At 36.9% G+C, this 17,112-nt stretch overlaps 1 protein-coding gene across 2 annotated transcripts in view; it reads left to right on the forward strand.

Annotated features, from left to right (window-relative positions):
• The window catches only part of LOC115225979 (adhesion G-protein coupled receptor G6-like), a 65,566-nt gene extending 55,981 nt beyond the window's left edge, over window positions 1-9,585 (forward strand). The window contains exons 21-23 of one of the 2 annotated variants that reach the window (XM_036514914.1): window positions 1,484-1,556; window positions 5,920-6,308; window positions 9,261-9,585. In XM_036514914.1, coding sequence (XP_036370807.1) covers window positions 1,484-1,556; window positions 5,920-6,308; window positions 9,261-9,313 — 515 coding nt within the window. In that variant the 3' untranslated portion in view covers window positions 9,314-9,585. The remainder of the gene's footprint in view (window positions 1-1,483; window positions 1,557-5,919; window positions 6,309-9,260) is intronic. The other variant, XM_029796952.2, reaches the window with a different exon arrangement.
• The last annotated feature ends 7,527 nt before the right edge of the window (window positions 9,586-17,112 follow it).

Consider the following 17,112-nt stretch of genomic DNA (forward strand, 5'->3'; position numbering starts at 1 on the left):
AAGTAGATATCATCCAAATGGGTTCCCTCTATTTCTTCGTATTATTTTGATATAACTTTACAGGGAGCATTCACAATCACATCTAGGATATTGCTCTCTGTACTAAATCCTCGACGTTATTGTCAATCTTACAATATTTAGAAGCACTTTTGAAGCTAGAAGTGATAATCCCGTTGCTTTAAATAGCCTCGGTTTAGATTACAGGTCTGCCTCACAGTAAAACTCAGGAGCGATGAACTTTGAGTGAAAACATCCCTACCCTACTGTTGTAGTTCGAAGCTACTTCACAATTGATTTAGTAGATCTATAATTGACAATGTTCTGTCATTATATTATTCAACTTATTCTTCCATTTAGCAAGACTAAAGAATGGGATCTAAAAAAGTTTAGCTACTATTTCTAACACGTCGAAGAAAGGATAGAAACTTAGTCTTTTTCTGATAGTTTGAATTTTGTAATATCATTGTGTAAATGTCCAGGTTATGGTGGATGACTATATATCGTGCGTTGAAAGTAGAGTGAGATTCTAAGCTACAATCCACATGAACCCATGGAAACATGGACTGGGAGTTCTGGTGGACTCATATCGAATGCTAAACATTCTCAGCTAATATTTTCCTTCCGATGAAGTAAAAAGATTACGCAGTAGATTCGAAGCTGCCAAATATCTGCTTCACTCGGTCTCTTTGCTTGTATAATTTGTTGAGAGTTATATTATATCGCTCATCTTGATTTGACGAAGAATTTAGATAAGCCTGAAGGCTGTGGGCCTAATATTATATTTAGACGAAACTGCTTGTGGAAAGAAGATTAATTTTTTATTGATCAACGTAGTAATTCAGTCACGAATAAAGACAAATGAATGATTTGATTCTTATTAGAAAGGTAATGGGTTAGATATTCATGATTTGGGACTGCTAAACTGGTGAGATTTTGGAAGTAGTTGACACGAGATATAAACACGTAGATACAACGTGGATGAATGAAATGTAATATTTATACAACAGTGATAAAATGTAAGCTATGGACAACTAAAGCACTCCTCCCTGTTCTAGCCTGTTGGGTAGTCTAAAGTTGTTTGAATTTCCATGCAAAAATGCCTACCGTCTGATCTCGTCTCTATACGAAACCTCAGAGTCATCTATTTTGCACTTTAACCGGTCATACGAAGCAATATGTGAAGAAGTAGGTGACAGTGGATTCTGTTGTCCCTCATGCCATTTAATCTTCAACCCTTGTCCAGAACATTTAAGATTTTATCACTTTTTGTTTCTCATTGAAACATATTGTTGAAAGAATCCAAGAATCAAAAGAATCAAATGGCAAGAAGTGACGAAATGAAATATTGATTTGTCTTGAACTCGACATTTTTTTTGAACGAAAACATTGTCAACAAAATCCATTCAAATGTCATATAATAATGATTGTAAATATTAATTAATATCTAGAGATTTGTATTCATTTCTGTAAATGTCGTTTTCAGGTCTTCCAGCAGTCATCGTTATAATTACCCTGGCAATTAACTCCACAAACAATTACATCAAAATCGCAGAGGTGTAAGTATTTCTCTTTTTCGTTCACCTCATTTTCTCTGCTCTTCACAACTAATATTATTGCTAGATTTATTTACTCTGTAGCAAGTAGCCATTTTAGCTATTTTGAAATACGGCGCGAATGCTATATTTATATAATAAAACTAATTAAGAAAATGTTTCTCTTCACGTGCATTTATGTAATCATTAAATTATATTTTCTTACAGCGGTTAAATGAACACGAAGAAAATATTATACATACATGTCGTTAATATTCATAGCGTTTCATAAGTATATTTCTCTATGGCGTTATATACTGTAGTTCGGATTTGTGTATAATGATAACACTTAAGTTATAAGTAACGTTCAGCCATTATATTGACCCTTACTCAAAAAAGCCAAATAAAATAATTTATTTCCCAATAGAAAACAATAAATAGCATTACATTACTGTAACAAAACTAAATAGAGAATATACTATAATAATATAAGCTAAGAGAAAGCTGAACGTAGCTTAATAACCGCTATAACCCCTTTAGTATTGTAGAATAGTAGGTCAGCTAGCATCAAGCCAGGACTTTGGTTGCTGGTAGTAAACCTACTTCAATATCATTGTTAATGCTTTTGTTCTGCGACTCATGAATATCAATGATGTCAATTGCGCTTCCCCTCAATTTAATAAGAACAAATATTTACCGATGAAAGCAACAGACAAAAATACGAACAAAACATCGAATGTTCTTCACCTTTAGAATACAGGACAAATTGCATTAATAATAAATTATTATTTTTCTATTTATGCTAACATTAGATTTGTTCTTGAAACAAGCAGTATCCCCTCCAACAGTGGCTTCGTTAAAGAAACCACGAACCCTTCCTTTTATCATCGCTAATGTGAAGGACAGAGTCAAAGACGAGAAGTTGAATAGTTATCAACACTGACCTACATGAGGTAGAAGTTTTTCAAAGACGCGACGGGCAAGGAAAGTGTCCACTGCCATCACGACCCACAATAGATATTTGCCGTATTCCCACTGTCCGGGTGCATACCACTGGCTCTGCTTGAGTCTAACCATTCAAGAATTATGAAGAAACATTAACGCGACTCAACGAAAGTTAAATGAATAAATTGACTACAATATGACGAGGAAAACAGTAATCATTGGTTTTATTGGACAAATTGTGAAGAGTTTCCGCCAGCCTAAGGACTAACGCATTGATATGGAATTAGTTGGCGCACTAGTGCCATTACCTGCCAGGCGAATCTAATATGACGGTCTTCATTGCTAAATACGTTCCTCAAATGTACTTCTTAATCCCTTTTGCCCCTTGTGGAGCGTAGGGCCTCAGCAGTTGTTTTCCACCTTTTGCGGTCATTGGCGTGTTTCTTGGCTGCTTCCCATGTCAGGCCGGTGGTCCTGAGCTCGTCCAAAATGCTCCGCTTCCATGTCTGCTTCAGGCATCCTCGCTTCCTTTTTCCCCTGCGGGTTCCAGTCAAGTGCTTGTCGTGTCACATTTGAGGGTTCTTTCCGCAGTGTGTCCCCGATCCATCTCCATTTCCTTTGTCTAATCTGAACATGTATGGGCTCCTGGTTGGCCCTTTCCCACAGGTCGATGTTTGACACTCAGATGAAGGATCTGCCGGAGACATTTGCCGATGAAGGTCTGGATCCTTTTGTACTTGCTGCAGGTGGCTCTCCCTGTTTCAGAGCCATACAAAAGCACAGATTTTACGTTTGAACTAAATAAGCAGAGTTTAGCTCGAGTTGAGATGGTAGTGGACTTCCATACCGGCCGAAGAATAGCGAAGGCTTGCCAAGCCTTCTTGCCGTGATGTCCTCGTCTGATCCAACTGATTTGCTGATCTTGCTGCCAAAATAGACAAACTCACTAACGTCCTCCACAGGTTCCCCCTCGATTGTGATTGGCTCTTCCTGCTTGTTGTTGATACGCAGCACTTTTGTCTTTTCCCGACTGATCCTCAAGCCCACTAACCGTGAAGTTTCTGTCAGGTGGTCTACCTTATCTTGCATGTCTTGCAGGCAATGTGACAGTAGTGCGAGATCATCTACGTAGTCCAAATCCTCCTACTTGTTCATCAGTGTCCACTAAATATCTTTCCCGGAGGTATCGTAAGCCCTCCCGGTGACCCAGTCTAGCATGACGAGGAACAGGAGCGGGAACAACAAACAGCCCTGTCTGACTCCCGTGCTGACCCTGAATTTCTCCGACAATCTCCCAGTATGGATAACCTGGCACGATAACTCCTCGTAGAGTAATCGAATAAGGCCCACGATCTTCTTTGGCACACCACAGTGTCGTAAGATGTCCCAGATTGTCTGCATGTCTACGCTGTCAAATGCTTTTTTCAAAGTCGACGAAGCACACATAGAGTGGCGTTTGCCATTCCATTGTCTGCTCCACGATGACGACTCTGAGCGTCGCAGTATGGTCCGTGCATGATCTCTCCTTTCTGAAACCTGCTGGGCTCATCTCTGAGTTGCTTGCCAATGGTATCTTTCAATCGCTGCAGGATGATTCTTGTAAGGACATTGCTTGGAATGGAAAGCAAGGTAATTTTCAATGTAAACTAATGACAAATCACAAATATAGAGCTAACTTTAGTGATGAAGAGGCCAACGGATGACTTGTGAGCTATCTTCAACTATAATTGTACTAGCGATGCTTACTTTTAATAACTTCATATTCTCACTGGGAATTCTTTTATTCTTTTACTTGTTCCACTCATTTGACTGCGACCATGCTGGAGTATCACCTGTAGTCGAGCAAATCGAGGACTTATTCTTTGAAAGCCTGGTACTTATTCTATCGGCCTCTTTTGCTGAACCACTAAGTTACACACCACTAAGTAAACACACCAACATCAATTGCCAAGTGATAGTGTGAGGACAAAGACATATATATATATATATATATATATATATATATATATATATATATATATATACATACATATATACATATATATATATATATATATATATATATATACATATATATACATATATATATACATATATATATATATATCTATATATATATATATATATATATATATATATATATAATATATATATGTGTGTGTGTGTGTGTGAGTATGTATATGTATGTATGTATCTTTATATATACGCCGGGTTTTTTTTCAGTTTCCATCTCCCAAATCCACTGACAAGGCTTTAACAGGGGCCAAATTGCGGCGCAGTGGGACTGCACTGGAACCATGCGGCTGGCAAGAAAGGTTCTTGCCCCGCAACCACGCTGTGTTTGTGCGTCGGTATGAATATCTTATGAATTTGCAAACGAATAACCGCTAACATAATATACGGGTGGATGGTGACATGTATATGGAAGTTTCTGGATATCCATATAAAGAAGGAACCTGGAAAAGAGGAAAACCAAGATATTTATGGGAAAAAGTGATGAAGATATACCGAGATGTTGACCCTAACAAATATTAAGATGCTGTGCTGGAGAGACCCTTCTAAGCCATGTACGCATAGAAAAACAATGGAGGAGAAGGATGAGGATGGGATGGTGGTGATGAGGATGATGATGATGACGTTGATGATTAGAAGAAGACATATTTTTATTTTTGACATAAAATTCCTGTATGTACATGTGCGTGTATGTGTAAGTATGTATATATATATATATATAATTAGAAAAAAAACACATTTTATCAATTCAATAATGAAAGATTAAATTAAATTATACCATCTAGAAAATTACATATTATAGAAAGATTAAATATAAGATTTCCCCTCATGCATTCTGAGAAGTGAAAGAGAAGCATATTCAGAATATTTTCTGAAGATGTGAATTTTCACTTAATGCTCATCAACTAGGCTTACTACTTAAACTAGTTTTATAAATATATTTACCGTTCAGTGCGCGTCCGTTCAGCTGATATACATACATATATACATACATACATATATATATATATATATATATATATATATATATATATATATATATATATATATATATATATATATATACTCAAAATAAGCAACAAGAATAACTTCGGTAATTACCAAATTACCGAAGATATTCTTGTTGCTTATTTTGATTATAATCACCCCATGGATTAATATACACCATACAAAATTCTGGTGGATCTAACTTAAGTACCATATTCATTTGAATCTAAATTTTGCTGAACTTACATATATATATATATATATATATATTCTACAATTTATTCTACTCATTAACGTACATAATTTGTGGCAAACATGAGAAATGTTTTCGTTTTGATTTGGATCGAAATCTCTTCCCCTTAATACTTCTGTGATACTTCATTTTATTGACTGAACTTTTGACAAATTTCTTTCCTTTATTGCCTTTCTATTTTCTTTGTAGCTGTTGGTTGTCCGCACCATCTTTCTATGCTGCTTTCCTGGCTCCTGTTGCGATCAGTCTCATCTTCAACATTATCATGCCTTCTCTCGTTATCTGGCACCTTATAATGATGCACAGTAATAAGAGATCTGAGCAGGAAAGAAGTAAAGTACGTGTTCTGGGCCTGGTTGGTTTGCTGTTTTTGTTTGGACTCACATTGGTCTTTGCTTTCTTTGCTGTTAGGGAAGCAGCAAAAGTGTTTGATTATCTTTTTACTATATTCAATACACTTCAAGGAATGTTTATCTTCGTATTCTATTGTATATACAAGAAAGATACAAGAAATATCATCAGGGAGTTTGTAAATGAAAGAAAGAGAATAAATCAATGGAAAATTACCGCCGGCAGAAGTAAGTGCGATAGCTTTTTTTTCAATCATTCATAATAGGTAGATAGAGACAGAGACAGATAGACAGACAAACAAACAGATAGATAGATAGATAGATAGATAGATAGATAGATAGATAGATAGAGAGATAGAGAGATAGATATGTTTCTTTATTAGCCACACAGGGCTGCACACAGATAGAACAAATTACAAGGTAGAGCTTTTCTTTTGAAGGTATTAAAAAAAAAAAAAAAAAAAAGGAAGGGGGAGGTTCGATCAAAAGGGATCGTAAAAGGAGAGAAAGAGGACAAAAATAAGGGGGGTTAAAAAAAAAAAAGGGGGGGGAGAGGAAAAAAAATGATCAATAGGGATCGTTATCACAGAAATGTCAATATGAAGTGTAAAGGGGAGGACAGGTGAGGTTACCCGTGGAAAGAAAAGCCTGCGGAAAAGACCACGGTAACCTCGGTCAATGAAGTCACTTTTTATATTTCTTTTTTTTTTTTTTTTTTGCAAATAAGCAACTCTCTGTTTTCGATTTCTGGGTTCATAGGACTATGCTCAAGGTGGCTTCGTCATTCATACGTGCCATTCTTGCTACATTCACCCATCTTTTTTTAAAACATTCGCTAGACAAAACTTGCCTCTCTACTCTCACTTTCCTTTCAAGTGGTACTTGAAGAAGTTGATGAGAGATTGACCAGAGAGGAAAGTGTTTGTCTCCAATCCTTTCAGACGCGTCCACCAGATACATTCTTTCGCCATAGCCACAAGGATGATGAAAATAGCTCTTCCTTCCCGTTTGAAGGAAGGAGGCGTGACAATATTGACGATAGACTCAGCTGATAAACCGACTCGTCCCACACGTGACAGCAGTTGTTCGACATAAGCCCACAGGTCGGAAATTGTTGGACACTGAACGAGTGCGTGCAGAACGGTTTCGTCGCTCTGACCGCATCTCGGGCAGGTCGGCCCCGTGTTTCTCGAGCCGTGTCTGTAGAGCTTATCCCGAACGGGTAGCGCTTCTCGGTAGCACTGCCAGGCCAGGGATCTCTGGAAGTTGTCCATGGGCCCTGGCCCGAAAGTCGTCCCGAACAGGCGGGTCAGGTACTCCTCGTCGACGTCCAGGTTCGCCCCGAGCTCGTCGTCGTACCTCCCCTCCACTAAACCCCTATAGAATGCTTTGGTTGTGTTGAAGTCACTTAAGGTCGACCCAGGACGGCAGAGTTGCTTGAGAGCAACGCGACACTCGCGGTGCCATTCGCCCTTCCTCGGCCTCTTTTTGATCCACGACTGCAGTTCGGTCATGGAGACGAGCTGCGGGAAAGCGTGCCTCACAAACGGCGACCACACCTGTTCACCGTCGTCTACATAGAGCCAGAGATGTCGCAGTCTCAGCGCGTGTCTGCGCATCATCAACCACGGCATGCCCAGCCCTCCTTTTAACGGGTGTTGACAGCAAATGGATCGCCTGACCATCGGGACGCATCCTTTCCACAAGAAGCGAAAGAGGATGCGTTGTAGTTTGGTGATGGTAGGGTCGGGACAAGGTACGACGGTCAGGCGGTAGTAGATGACGGACGCGATGTACGTGTTCGCCACCTCCGCTCGACCTTTTAGGGACAGTTTCCTCTCGGCCCATTGCCGGGCGAGAGTGACCACCCTACTCGTTATCTCGTTCCATAGATAGATAGATAGATAGATAGATAGATAGATAGATAGATAGATAGATAGATAGATAGATAGATAGATAGATAGATAGATAGATGGACAGATAGATAGATAGATACATACATACATACATACATACATACATACATACATACATACATACATACATACATACATACATACATACATACATACATATATACATACATACATACACGGGTGAGTAGACAAATGAAGAAATTTGGATGCATTTTGATGTATTTAAAATGGCAATATGTCAAACTGTTTTTCACACATTTTTAAACTTCAAAATCCACTCATTCACACTTCTGCGCGACAGAATTTTATACAAGTATTGTGATGAAAGCCTGCAACGGATTTCAGCCCCTGTCACACCTTCAGGCTAGACAAATCTAATCACTGATCACTGTTCTTCTTTGGTGCACTCAGCCAGAAAGAAAACTGGAGCGATCACAGTCAAATCTCGGTTACGTAACTAGAAGAGAACCACATTTTTAGCACATGGGCTCACAAGGTGGTGCAGCGAAATGAGGAGAGTTTTGGCGAAAGTGCAGATAATTATGTGTGCGTATGAATGAATATATATATAGAGATAGAGAGAGAAAGAAAGAAACAAAGTAAGGGGAGAAAGAAGTCGGTAAAATTATATATATACAAACACACACATACAGTATATATATATATATATATATATATATATATATATATATATATACACATACATATATATATATATAATGATGCATATATATGTTTCTAGTTATATATTCTCATATCTGCGTGAGTCAAAATATTTTGGTTCAAATTCGTAGGAACTCCGAGTTTCAAAGTGTGATGTTAATTCTCAGCCATTGGAAATTTGATGTTACTGCTAACTTCATTCATACACTTAATCAGTACGAATGACAAAGACATCTTATATAATTTGGTAGCGAAATCTTTGGGTAATATACAAAGATATCACCTAAAAGCTTTTCCGGAACGATATAACTAAAATGTATCTAAATCTAATCCAACATATATATATATATATAACATTATCAACGACAATTCACGTGTATTTGCAGCAAATGTTGCAGGTCCGAAATACAGACATTTCAACGTTGCAAATATTGAATTAGGAATAGGGAGCAAAAGAATTCTAGAAGATATGAACGCCTGAATAAGATATGCGACAGAATTAATGCAAAAGAACTAAAAGCCATCCGTTATAGACACGTTTAACGATATAGACAAGTTTAGCAATATAATATCTTATATAGTTTTCTCATTGTGTTTCCAGGTTCAAGTTCTGTTAATGAAATAATGGACAAAGCAACAGAAACAAACATATAAGTAAAAATCGAAACAGAGCCTCCAAGAGTCATGTTTGATAATATTTTATATGTTAAAATAATATATTTTTCATATATATATTATATTACATATATTTCCTGGTAAAAAAACTATATCTGTACCTTCTTATACAACACTTTGCAACCGAGAGACTGTATAATCTTCAATAAATGTAATCTAAACAAGTTTCATGGCCCCACTATTGCTTGAAACAGAGGAAAATAGAAAATGTTAATTGATTTGAAAGTATATTAATATTTTTTTCTTATTGCCAATTTAATGTCATCAATGTAAGCTTTAAATTTTTTTAATAAAGGGTTAAATATGACGTGTTGCTACTTTCGTTTTTGTTTTAGATGAAATACTGTAATACTGCAGTCTGAGTTCAAATACCGCCTGGAGAGACTGATTTTATCCGTTATTTTAATCATTTCACTAAAAAGTTGAAAATATTCAAGATGTATCTTGCTGATTAGTTTTATAATCATTTACCTAATTAGCTTTATCAGGTCTTGCAGCTGTCATTATTCCAGCAATGAACTTAATCCAATAATGAACATTTCACAAACGCTACATTCCAATCAAAGAACTGAGTATTTCCGGTTGTTCACATTCATGTCTACTTTCATTCGATAGACGTAACACAAACACTTGACTGCGCATGTCTGTATGTCTACATTGATGTATTTTCTAAGTTAAATTCTCTGCCTGATCTACAGGCTCATTAGGCCCCAGAATATATCGGTATCCAATGTATTTCAAGTCACGACGATACAAGAAACCCCACCGAACGAGATGCCAGTCTGTCGCAAGTTTAACCCTCGGTTGTTGGTGGTACTTCTTTTCAGATGAGTGCACTGGAAGTGTCTTTCTTGTAGACACAACACACCGAACCAATAGTCCATGCGCCAATATATATATGTAGGAGCCACTTCATACTGTAAACAGGTTCACCACGCACTATGTACAATCCTCTATTGAAAAATCTATAGTAACCGCCATGATCTTTCCCCTTTGTTTCTTACTTTCTGGCATCACAACCATTCCAGCAAACTTCAGCATCCAGAACTCGCAAAAGGGAAGGTAAAAAAGTATTTTTATATCTATCGTTTTTTTTCTTGTTTTTTTTCGCATCTTACGATATGATAATTTTAAAGAATGAATCGGGTTAGAATTACTAGTTATCGAAATTTCTTTTAATTCAAGCTTCACATTCTTATTTACTTTGTAATACATAGGGATGGGCCGCTTACCTTAATGGTAGAGCACTCAGCCGGTATCCTAGGGATACGGGTTCGCGTGCCGTATCCGCTTTCTGGCAATTTTATATATGTATATATATATATATATATATATATATATATATATATATGTATATATATATATATATACGTTTCGGGGTCTCTTTATGTCAGTGATTGTTTCCCTAACACCACTTGCCAACCAGTGTTTGCGTGTAGCTTAGTGTTTCGGCAAATGGCACCGATAGACCAAATAGTAGACTTTAAAACATACGTCCTAAACCATTTAAGTTGGTGCTCCAGTATGGCCGCAGTCAAATGACTGAAACATGTAAGAGAAAAGAAGAGTATATAAATATGTATATAGTTTACAGATCCAACAGAGGAAGAATCAGCAGAAAAAGTCCCTCGTCAAGTGAGAGATAAATATCCATTTAAATACTCAACCGAAAGAGCTACTAGTAGTTCCAAGATTTTATCATACTTGACCAGGCATATTTACAAAATGTGCCATTTATTAGAAAGTAACCTTTCAGCCTCTGTTTATGCTTTAAATATATTTTGAGAAGCAAGAATGCTGGACAGTAAGAAAGTAAGATAAAACACCGCAAAAATACTTGAAGAAAGAAGAAACGAAAGACAAATAATCAAGAAAACTAAAATCCTCACCCACTCCACATTATTTTTTTCTTATTTTCCTTGACTTTTTAAATATATTTAATGCTTAAACAGATCCCTTTTTTACTATAGGCACGAGGCCTGGATTTTGTGGTGAGGGGTATTAAGTCGATTACATTGACCCCGGAGTTTCACTGGTACTTAATTTATCGACCCCGAAAGGATGAAAGGTAAAGTCAACCTCGGCGGAATTTAAACTCAGAACATGAAGACAGAAGATATACCGCTTGGCGTTTCGCGCGGCATGCTAACAATTCAGCCAGCTCGCCACCTGGAAATGCAGGTAATACTCATTTTTGGAAGCTGAGTTGACTGGAGGAACGTGAAACAAATTGTCTTGCTCAAGGATACAACAAACCGCCAGGAATCGAACTCGTGACCCTTCGATTCTGAGCGGAATACACTAAACACCAAGACAGGCGCTTTCTTATAACGCTTAAACGGATCCTGAAAGATACACAGCATATTTTATAAATACGCTTGTTGAAGTAACAAAAAGCACGAAACTATAAACTCTTTCGCCAGTGTACTTACACACACACACGCACGCACACACACACACACACACACACACACACACACACATACACGGGTATATATATTAATCAATGGAATTACAACACAGTCCGATGTTCATGTTTCAATATTTACAATTTTCACAATTTTACAATCTTATAATAATAGAATATGAACTTTACTTGAGAATATTATATATTTATCGTAATAAAACTAGTACTTTCATGCATTACGCACTCATCAGGTTTATCTAGTAGTAAGGACAGTCACGTTCCAGAATTGACAACTGTAGGGAAATGGTTAAATTTCTCCTTTAATGAACTTTAGAAGGGCTGTAGCAGGCTGAATCTTATGAAATGTATTTTGACCAATCAGTATTTGACTTAGATGTGACGGTTTGGTGATTGCGCCAACTTGGTTAGCATATACCTCACTTCTTTCAAGGAAATATCTTAACCAATTGGTGTGCAGCTTATATGTCACGGTTTGGTGGGCACGTCAAGAATTCTTAACTTTGATGGCACCTTTTCCAAAAGTTTCCCAAATAGTTTACACTTCAACCGATTCGATGTTGACATGGTTAACACTAGTATCATAATCACCATCATTTTCCTTATTCTTGTTAGTGGTTGAGCTGGTAGAAGTGGTGGTACTGTTGTTGTTGTTGGTGGTGGTGGTGGTAGCATTAATAGCAGTAGTATCTATTATTATTATTATTATCATCATCATCGTCATCGTCATTATTATATTATTATTATTATTATTATTATTATTATTATTATTATTATTATTATTATCATCATCATCATCATCATTATTATTATTATTATTATGATTATCATCATCATCATTATTATTATCATTATTATTATTATTATTATCATCATCATCATCATTATTATTATTATTATGATTATCATCATCATTATTATTATCATTATTATTATTATTATTATCATCATCATCATCATCATCATTATTATTATTATTATTATGATTATCATCATCATCATCATCATCATCATCATCATCATCATTCCAGTTATCACCGTTACTATAACTATTATTAGTTTTGTCCATTGAAAAATGGGTTTAATTTATCAATAAAATTCTTTTCTCTAACGTTTCGCTCGGCTTGTCTTCAGTTGTGTAGACCACAAGTTGCCCGTGGTCGGTTAAAGGGATCATCTGGCCGACATCAGGATCTCTAATTTGCTGTTGGAGCACTACGTTGAACCAATTCCATAGTAACAAGTTTCTTTTTGTTTTCAGGTGATCAAAGTATTCATTTGATTCTTCAAAACTGTATCTGAAATCTGGGACATAAATTTAGAATATGGTTAGCATTCCCTGTGGCATCGATAGAAACACTCATTAGTCTCTCTTAATAAGAGACGTAGGAATTTATGTATTTTGCGAATATGTTTTTCTCCCATTAAAGCTACTCCCTGTCATGTAATCTTATCTCTTCTGCATAAATAAATGGTAACATACTGAACCATTTCAAACGCGATACCTTGCAGATAAGAAAGGACATTTCAAACCCAGTAAAGCTGTAGAGATAGCAGAGAAAGTCTGGGTACTCTTATGAGAAGGAAAAAAGTTGCACTCGGACCCGTATCCCTCAGACATCGACTGAGTAGGCGATAGGTAATTTGAATCCTGATAACTTCACCCGCGGTATTTTGACTCCGGTAATTTGATTACCAGTCAGTTTCACTCCCGATATTAGAAAAAATAAAACGTTGAATAAGGATAAAATAATTAGTCGAGGAAAACTAAAAGTTTCAATAAAAATGAAGGCTAGGGGCCATTGCTCGTACAAAAGCCATCTTATTTTCGGGACTATGTCGCTCAATACTTATCCGTTTGCTTATATCCTTTCTTTTTATTTTTGTTTGGTCTTGCAGATTCCACCTCCATCAAATTCAACCTTTCTCAGCTGTGCCAAGTGTTCTTCCCTTTTCAATGCAGTAATTATCTCCATATATTCGGATGTGAACAAATTAAGGAAATTTGTAGGGCGTTGTGAAATCCCTCTAAAAGGTTATTAGTGCGAGGCATATCCGATTCTGTTTTAAAGCGGACATTCCAACTACCAATGTGAAACAAGGGAGAAGTCCTTTGTGGTCTGATTCCTTTACTTTGCACTCATCTTAGGTACGATAATCCAAAGTAGGTCACAAGTTCTTGCGGAAGATCATCGTCATCTACAAGATTTTCGACTCCGTCAATCTCATCATCGAGACGAAGAATTAGCAACGCTTAAAACCATCTGATTTTAATGCTAAACTCATTATCATGATGGTATCTTTCCTTCAAGCCAAATTCACCTGTTTTCTGTATATATTTTGTGACAGATGAAAAAGACAGCATGAGATGGAAGTAGTAGGAAACAGATAAAATGCTATTAATATGAGCTTTTTCAAAATCCCCCATAACATCTTCAGGGCTCAGTCTTTGGAGTAATTCATTTAGCTTATAAAAAAGGTGGGTGTAAGTTTATTGATTTGGTGGGGGGTAATGCAAACAATTGCGGAACACTGAATAACCCCACCTGAATATGTAACATGGATTTTGAAGCACATGAACAATGAGGATCTTCACCAATGTGCTGAATTATGGTATGATCTTCATCATGTATCCTAATGTGCACTCGAGCGTTACAGGACTTAATTTCGAATTTCCTGTAAGTCTTAGATTCATCGGCTTTTTGTTTTTGTGCTTATAATATGTAATTCATGTCATCCAGAAGTCTCTTCCTTCCGCGGATACTGTCAAAAACGTGAGGCATGGTGTAAGTATATTTCCTTTATTAGTAACTTTTATATCCTTGTAAGTTTGATAAATAATTTAACGAAGTATTTACACGAACGCACGAGGCTTCCTGTTATACGATGTTACACGGCTCACAGCGAATTGCTTACCAATCAACTCCTGATAACTTGACAGTTCTTTATTCATAGCAACTGTGACAATTCACTTTTAATCATACGGGAGTTGTCGGAATCCTTCCACAACAGTAACGAATGAGGCAAGGATGGATCACGGATAAACCTGTAAACTCTTTAAATAAAACATCCGAATGGATAACTGAAAAGGTACTTTCAGTTAACTGAATTACTCTGTAAATAATCAATCGAATAGGTGACTGAAATGATTACCTTGTATATCATCAGCATCATCATCATCATCAGCAGCAGCAGCAGCCGCAGCAACAACAACAACAATAATAATAAGTAGAGCACTTAAAAGGTGCAAACATCCGCCGAGACAATACCAACATCCTCTCAACGATGAGCCAGAGATTATTTTTAGAATGAGAATATCTGAAATAAACCCGACTGCTCTCCCAAACGAGAATAATAAAAGTGAACTCGACCGCTCTCAAAAATAAGATGGAGCAAACAACTTAATGCTGAAAACGGCAGGATCCGCATACTTCGCCTTGATGAACGACTCTCACCTCTCTGACTCGTAAATAATTTATGGCACCAATTTATGAAAAGAAATGAGCCTCCAGAAATACATAACGCGTAACGTTATTGGACCTTCGATCCAGCGCCCGCGCAACACTCAGCTAATCACAACACAGGGTTCAATAAATGTCCAATGACTTATATGATAGTTATTTTAACTAATCTCAACAGAGAAGCGTGGTGAGCTTTCAGAAACTAACTTAATGTTTTCAAATATACAATAATAGAAATTGGTCTCGCTACACATCTATCACGTCCATATGTTTAGAATATTGCTATTGGTCAGAATTTTACTATTCGTCTAGGCATTATAGTGGAATATGCAAGGGAACAGCACTTCCCTTCTTGAAGCCCATAGCCAAGATGTGGATGTAACTAATCCAGAATTTTATTCTTCGATAAACCTTGTGCTAACCGTTACTGTTTATAATCTACTAGTTCCATTTATATATTTTGTTTGTATAGAATTCAACATCTTCGTGCACTCACGTATTAAAGCTTGCTTGTCAGCCTGTACGTATTACAAATTGTCTGTTGTGTCATATTTTCACAAGATTCTAAGTACTGCAACTCCGTGTGACAAGCACCCATTATAGGTTAAGTGTTACGTACTGATGTATGGAACAGATATGTAGGTGTCTGTAGATGTGTTTTTGAACACTGTGATCCGGCAGAGTTAGTTTCATAACGAGGTTGTTCGTCATAGTGCTTGTAGTATATTGGGGGCTCATCGTTGTAGAACCTATGGAGATTGTGGGCAACGGTATGGAGGAGGGGCCATATCAGGACCGAAAGGCAGAGAGAAACAGATCAAGGAGAAGTAAGTTATGGGGTGAAAAATAATGAAGAATGATTATGTTTGTGTTTCACAATGAAGAGAGAAAATATGTTAAACGAAAGAGCGGAGATGAAAAACAATTATAAAAATGTTGAACGTCTTTGCTGGCTTAATTCTCCACGCGCAGGGAAGCAACATGTGATATGAGAGAGAGAGAGAGAGAAGCATGGACTGATGAGGAAAGTGTATGGGAGAGGCAAAGCTACAAGAGAGAGGAGAGAGAGAGAGAAGTAGCAAAAGATACAGAGAGTGAGTGAAGGAGAAATGTCATGGAGACAGATTTGTTTTCTTCACTGAAAGGAGAATAGAGAAAATATGTGTTCACAGATAATAACGAAGTGAGGAAATATATATTTAAAAACTTTTTTCCTTTATTTCAGTCATGAGACTGCAGCCATGCTGGAGGAGGTGGAGGGCCCCTGGAATAAGTTTTAGTCGAACGAATTGACCCTAGTACTTTTTTCTCAGTATGGTGAAAATTGCCCAAAGTGCCATGTCACACGTTGAGACAAAAAAAAAGCCGGAATTATGTGGTTGGGAAGCAAACCTAATATTGATGGTCTCAGACGAAATATTGGAAAAATGAATAGCATTATATACAGATTAATTACACAAAGCAAAGGAAATAATCACACTGAATGGTTCTTATGTTGAACATGTCAAAGCGAGTTGTGTAGTATCCGTCGCACTAGACAGACAGGTTAGAAAAGACAGGTCACGCTAGCATGTATAGCATTTGAAAGGTTTAAGAAACAGGATCTGGAGCTTGTAGGACATCAGCCAGCGATGAATTGATAGGTTGTACATTTTTGTTTCTCTAAATAGGATCTAGGAATATGGACCCTAAAGTTCAAAAATACACATAGGTAAGAGGTTATTAAAACGTGTTTAAAACTAAAGAGATATTATAATGAGAGTGGCGTAATTTATAAAAGAAACGTTATTTACATGACATAAACCAGAACTGAAGTAGTCAGATGGAAGAGGGTGAAATGGTGCGACCATCTAATTAGAAGGAAAGTAAAAGATAATTCCTTAGTTCAGTCG

Source organism: Octopus sinensis, linkage group LG29, assembly GCF_006345805.1.
Source record: "Octopus sinensis linkage group LG29, ASM634580v1, whole genome shotgun sequence".
NCBI classification, from domain to species: Eukaryota; Metazoa; Mollusca; class Cephalopoda; order Octopoda; family Octopodidae; genus Octopus; species Octopus sinensis.